Source organism: Hypomesus nipponensis, chromosome 8, assembly GCF_054491055.1.
Source record: "Hypomesus nipponensis isolate SF chromosome 8, ASM5449105v1, whole genome shotgun sequence".
Taxonomy (NCBI): Eukaryota; Metazoa; Chordata; class Actinopteri; order Osmeriformes; family Osmeridae; genus Hypomesus; species Hypomesus nipponensis.
In genome coordinates, this window is record NC_140368.1 from 2,820,001 (window position 1) to 2,826,804 (window position 6,804).

At 48.3% G+C, this 6,804-nt stretch overlaps 1 protein-coding gene across 1 annotated transcript in view; it reads left to right on the plus strand.

Moving 5' to 3' along the window:
• The window catches only part of adarb2 (adenosine deaminase RNA specific B2 (inactive)), a 107,380-nt gene extending 102,372 nt beyond the window's left edge, over nucleotides 1-5,008 (plus strand). The window contains exons 9-10 of the mRNA XM_084703541.1: nucleotides 3,195-3,376; nucleotides 4,183-5,008. Of these exons, the coding sequence (XP_084559667.1) occupies nucleotides 3,195-3,376; nucleotides 4,183-4,359 (359 nt within the window). The 3' untranslated portion in view covers nucleotides 4,360-5,008. The remainder of the gene's footprint in view (nucleotides 1-3,194; nucleotides 3,377-4,182) is intronic.
• Nucleotides 5,009-6,804: the final 1,796 nt, after the last annotated feature.

Genomic DNA, 6,804 nt, shown 5'->3' on the forward strand with positions numbered 1-6,804 from the left:
GGCCGCAGACATCTGCCACAAACACTCGGAATGTCCCTTCGACATGCCCCCAAGTGTGTGTGTGTGTGTGTGTATGTGTGCTGCCCCTGGCCCCCTTAGGAGTCTTTGCAGGGCTGGGAGGGAGGGAGGGAGGGAGGGAGGGAGGGAGGGAGGGAGGGAGGGAGGGAGGGAGGGAGGGAGGGAGGGAGGGAGGGAGGGAGGGAGGGAGGGAGGGAGGGAGGGAGGGAGGGAGGGAGGGAGGGAGGGAGGGAGGGAGGGAGGGAGGGAGGGGAAAAGGAGGAGAGGGGGATGGGTGGAGATAGGCTGGAGATGGCCCTACATCAAATCAATGTTATCACAGCCCTTATCAGACAGCCATTCAATGTGCAGGGAGCAAGGAGGGAGAGAGAGAGAGGAAGAGAGAGAGAAAGATTGGGATATGGTCCATTCAGCAGTCAGTGTACCCGACTTTCCTCAGTCCCGCCTACCTGCCTGTCTGTGATCTCTCTTCCTCCCTGTCCTCGCCCCTTTCTCTCCCTCTGATGAGATCCCAGGCCATTGTGTCTGGCCTCTTGTTCAGGCAAATGGCTGAGTTATTTTAAGGCCCGTCATAAAAGAAGCCAGAGTTCCCCGGGCGTGAGAGAAACTCTTATCACGCGAGGCCATAGACTGCACCTTTAGCCGAGGACTCGACACATCAATGAGCTTGTCCTTCACAGTCTGCTCACATGGCTGGCTGGCTGGCTGGCAGGAGCCCTGCAGTCATAGTAACAGAGGGTGGGGCTCCAGACTTTGAGGCAAGCGGGGGTCTTTCTAGGAAAGGTGAGATCGCTTCAGGACTGCGTACAGAGACGCAGGTTTGCAGCCTTAGTCTTGTGAGTGAGGAGATTCCTCTTGGAGGTGGTGGACCAATCACATGAAGCCTTATTTTACAGGTCGAATGGCAATTATACATTCCATAGATACGTTTAATAAGAGGGACAGAATGGGCCTTTTTTTCACAAACTACCTACAGAACACGACCCAGAATAGACAGTGATCAAGTCCTCGCGGAGGGAAATTATAATTGGCTATTGTAGAGACGCAAAAGTCAGGTCTATTGAAGACATCCAATGAGGCGTGAACAGAGCCTGTATGGAGATGAAACTAAATAAGAGAGAGGGAGAAAAGATCGAAAGAAGGAGAGAGATAAAAGAGAGAAATAATAGCGAAAGAGAAATGGGAGAGAGAGGCGTGTCTGGGAGGGGAAAAGAAAGAGAAAAGGGACAGAGAAGTCTTTTGTTCGCGAAGGTGCATCTGTAAAATAAAGGGAGAGCAATAAGAGACTGGGCTGATTGTTCCATTGGCAGACGATTCATTCCAGCTTCCTGGACTCGGAGAATAGGGAGCAGGGATTGGTGGACGGATGAGGAAGAGTGACGATGGCAGGTGGAGACGTCCTGGAAGAGAGGACAATCTCAGAGCTGCATCCGACTTCAGCAGAGACACACACGTCCTTCTCTCAAGTAGAAGTACAGATACTCATGTTTAAAAAGACTGGTTAAAGTGCTGACTACACTTTTTCGCTTAAGTTAAATTTAAAGAAGTGTGGGCTCTGACCCACTAAAGTAAAAAGTAGCCATGACTACTACCTGTTTGAGTGTCATGCTGGTAACAGGACTTCACATCATATTAATACATTCATCCAAAAATAAAACTATAGAAACGCAGCTTATTCGCCAGGAATCCGTTTTGACGCTGACCAAAATATGACTCAGTAACCAAAAGTCTGTTGTGGCCAATAGTCAAAAGCATGCCCAGGCCATGTAGCCAATCAGGACGGATGAAGGGTGTGTCTGAGGGCGGTTTCTGTCGTGATGGACGGGGGCCAGGCTGGTGACTGTGTCCGATCAGTTTCAGCATCCTGTCAGCAGGGGGTGTCATCACTCCCCTCCTGTGGCGAAGAGAGACGGGGGAGAAACAGAGAGAGAAGGATTGGGCGTGCTAATTTCTCTCCGCCTGGGGCAGTGGGAGAGAAAGAGAGCGATCGGAGGGTTTAATTCCTCTTTGCCAGCGATAGGGGGAGGGATTGAGAGAGAGAGTGAGAGTGGGTGCTGATTCCTCTAGTACTGGTGGCACATGGGGGAAACGACGATAAAGATTGTCCTGTCACATCGCTTGTTCCTAGCGTTTGGTGCTAATTTGTTGTCCATGACGTCTAGGGCAACATGCCTTTCATCTCCCCTTCCCTTGCCTCCCATCTCCCTCCTCTCCTCCCCCCTCCCTCCCCTCCCCTCCTCGTCAGTAGTGCTGATGTGACTGCCACGTGCTAGCGTGTTAGCAGGAACAGGTCTCGAGACGGGGAGAGGTGTCGAGATGCCCCCAGCCCTGAGGACCAAGAGCTGCAGCAGAAACAGTCATGCTGCCGGTGCCCCTGGGTCTGCAGCCGCAGCGTTGACTGTGACAAGCACGGCTCCAGTCTCAGTCCCTGGAACGTTAGCTACGCTACATGGACACATTTGTCCTGATAAACACTCACTCACCCCCTCACACACCTGAGTGTTGATACTGTACTGTACCCTTCTCTCCCTGCTCCCTTGGTTTCCTCACAGAATTCTCTCTTTCTCACTCTGATAACCAGGATGGGGAATGGGAGGTCATAAAAAAAGGTGGGGGGGGGGTAACCGATGGAGGAATACATGGAGGTTACCCCCCCCCCCCTCTCTCTCACGCTCTCTCTCTTTCTCTACCTCTCTCTCCCTCTTTCCCCTTCTCTCTCTCTATTTATACATATATGTTATATACATATGTATATGGGGTATATCTGGCTCGCTCTGCCAGTCGTGTCTCTGGGGTTTACACCATCAGACTGGGACTGCTCTGGGCTCTCAGGGCAGGTCTATCAAGCTCGCGCTGTGTGATGCGGACAATTCCTCAAGAATTGTGTTCCTCAAGAGAAATCCAGAGGGTTGAACCCAGGTTAAACGGAAGGCAGGCAGAGTGGAAAGAAGGTGCATGTGAAACAGAGGGTGGTTTCGTTTTTGCTGTTTATACTTTGATACTAAGGAAAGGTTGAAACGTGATTTGAATTTTTTCCAAAATATAAACCTGTAACAGTGTGTGGTGGAGTTGTTTCCATTCTGCCTGTTTGTCTAATGTGTGTGTGTGTGTGGGTGTGTCTTTGTGCATGTGTGGTTGTGTGCGTGTGTGTGTTTGGGGTGTGTGTGTGTTCCCAGGTTTGAGCAGTGGTGAGTGTCGTCAGCCAGGAAAGGCCCCCAGCATCAGTATGAACTGGACGTGGGGCGACGCCCAGCTGGAGGTGGTTGACACGGCAACAGGGAGGAGGCGGGAAGTGGGGGCGCCGTCGAGGCTGTGCAAGCACGCTCTGTTCACACGCTGGACCAGGCTGTACCGCAAGGTGAGATACCTGGCAGTCTACACACACACACATACACACACACATCTACACGCACACATACAGTACCTTGAGTTTATGCACACTACGTCATTCTTTAGATTCCAACCTGTTTCAAACTAAACTTTGTCTGAATCCACAAACTCTTTAAGCCCCGCGTCTGTATAGCAGCAGCTGCTGCAACGCAGTCCTGCAACCGGCCTACTTTATCACAGCACTAAGAGCACTTTCATTTCCATTATGAAACTGTATGTTACAGAGATTGCCTGCAACACCAAATGGCAGCAGTTAAACGATAATGACTCTGAAACCATAATTATTTGGAGAAGCACTTGCAGAGTCTCCCACAGAAAGGGCTCCGCATGCACACCAGGGCATGCAAGAGCAGGCACAGCCATCTCCTAAGAAACTTTCTCTCCATTCCCCCTCATCTGCTGCCGTTCTCCTTTCTTTTTCTTTTTTCGGCGCGCGACAAAAGGAATGCACAAAACCACAGAGAATGTTCAATTGCTTGTGAAATTTAAATGGGGAGATTACACAGCTGTTGAAGTTCCCCCCGTTTGTGCCGGCTCATTCGTTTTTGTTTTGCTCTCCCCTCTTCCCCTCCCCCCCCCCCTGCCTCGCTCTCCCACCCTAACCTTCTGCCCCTTTTGTGCCGTCCCTCTCCCTCTCTCTCTCTCACTCTCTCTCGCTCCATCTCTCTCTGTCTCTCTTCCTCTTGCTCTCTATTTATCTTGCTCTTATCTTCAACTTAATTTCCCTCTATCAATCTCTTCCTCTCCCTCTTTCCCTCCCTCTCTTCTCTCCAGTTGAGCGTCCACACGTCGGGGCCTGTGGACAAGCCGCTGATGTACTGTGAAGCCAAGATGGCAGCTCGATGCTACCAGACAGTCAAGCAGCAGTGGTTCAGATCTCTGCAGGAAACTGGCCTGGGGACCTGGGTCAAGAAACCGCCTGAGCAAGAGCATTTCCTGCTTACGGACTGAGTCTGAGTGAAGTGAGGGGGGTGAGAGAGTGTGTGTGTGTATGTGTGTCTGACAGTTGCGTTGGGGCTTTAGAACTTTCTAGATCTCAATCCCCAATATGTAGTCGTTCCTTTATTGAGTCCCACCAAAAAATATACCTTAAGTTTCTTTGAACCTCAATACATCCTTCCATCAGTTACCTTGTTCTCTACCTTTTTAAATCCTTCCCTTACCCTTGGATGTCAGAGAGGAGAGGAGAGGAGAGGGAAGGGGAGAGAAGAGAGGAGAGGGAAGGGGAGAGAAGAGGGAAGGGGAGAGGAGAGTAACCTTGGTCAGAGTGAAAGGCAGGCAGCAGTGGCACCAGCTATCTTGTCATCAGCCATTTGGGGGCGACGAGGCCCCTGCAGAGTTGCAGCGCGACGGGGAGAGGGCCGTCCAATTACAGCGCCTGTCAGAGTGACGTGGGGCAGAGGGAGAGGGAGAAGAAATGAGGAAGAAAGAGAGAGAGCATATATCTCTTTTCCATCCCCCCACCCCTCTGCCCCTCTGCCCACCCCTCGCCCCACATCGCTCTACCCTCTTCTCACCTTTATTCAGCACTGCCAATCACATCCTCCTCTTTGTATCTCCTCTCCCCCTTTCTTTCATTCTTTCTTTAATCTTTCACTTTTTCCCCCTCTCTCTCTCTCTCTCTCTCTCTCTCTCTCTCTCTCTCTCTCTCTCTCCCCCTCTGTCTCTCTCTCTATCTCTCTCTCTCTCCCTCTGTCTCTCTCTCCCTCTGTCTCTCTCTCCCTCTGTCCCTCTCTCTCTCTATCTCTCTATCTCTATCTCTCTCTCTCTCTTTATCTCTCCCCCTCTGTCTCTCTCTCTCTTTCTCTCTCCCCCTCTCTCTCTCTCTATCTCTCTCTCTTCTGAACTCCAAAAGACTGGGGGCATGGTCTGACACGGCGGCTCATTCAGCCTCCTCTAAAAGTCCCCGATGAGAAGGAAAGAATAGAAAGTGGGAAGGGTAGTGTTGTGAAAACATAAATGCTGCCATTAGCCCACCTTGGAAGACATGTCTACCTTTCACATCTGAGCTTCTTTAAGCCTCTCCTCTCCCTTTCTCCCTCCTAATACACCTTCACTCCCTTTATTCCTGGAGTTGATTTCCCATTTTCTCTTTTGTCACAAGTCCTCTGGGCCGTCTGCTTGGTTCTCCTCAGCTGGGTCATGTGACAATAGAAGGACTTGTGGCTGGGTGTGACTTGTTAGCTGGCTGGAGTCTCGTTTGAGCTGTTTTGAAAAGGTCTCATGACCCGGCCCAGTGATAACCACTGTACCAAAGGCACTTTATGCCTAGTAACAGTAACTGATGACATTTTTATAATACATGTTCAAACCCCAGACCTGATCACGTTCACCCATGGAGGACCATATAGTCCACTCATGTTTGCTTTCCTTTTTAACGACGCTCCTCTCTCTAATCATGTAAATATGATTTTTCTTTTTCAATGTGACGATGTTTCTTTATCATTAGATAAGCATAAGGAAAAATGTGTTTTTTGAAAATAGGGGAAACTAAATACACTTGACCACGATAATACAATGTATGCTGAGTATTTTCCCACTTTCACGTACACAAACCTTGACTGTTCCCGGAGTTCAGAAGAACTCATTAAGCCCCAAAAATGACCAGCTGTGATAGTGACACCCAGTGGTGTGTTGTGGTATAACTTTGTAAAAGCCGCATTCTCAACCTCATGTTTTACACGGTGAGATAAGCCGACACTACTTTCCCCTTTAAGACAGTCTTGGTTCTTGATGTGATCGTCAATTTGTCTTGATTTCTGTTATTTCATATTAGAAATGTTGTAGAGGACTCCTTTTATTGAGACTGCTGACATGTATTCTTCTACTTTGGTTTCAAGTCACTGACTCTCCCTTGGGCACAGGTTCGTTCATACATTTGAGAGATATAAGTTCGGCATGATTGAATTGCAATATTGTATGTACACTTGTACATTTGTATACATTGTACATAAAATAAGAATTACAAAATATTGAGAGATAAATATGATTATGTCTAATTAATATGTAAATTTAAGTACATGCTGCTAAGGTCTGTAAATTGCACTTCAGTAATACCTTAAAAGTGAATGTTTGTATATGTGAATAAAATGAGAAAATGTGGTCATTTTATCTTGTCTTGGTTATAATCAACTTCCATTTAGTAGTGAGAAGAGATGGCAGAAGTACACACATCCTTCACTCAAGCAGAAGTACAGAACTCATGTTTAAAAATACTCTGGTACAAGTTGAAGTACTGACAACACTTGTTCACTCAAGTTACAGTTACGAAGTAAGCCAATGGACTCTGACATATAGTAAAAAGTAGCCATAACTACTGTTTTAGTGTCATATTGGTAACTGGACTTCACATCATATACATGAATACAAAAAGACTGTAAATATAGACACGCAGCG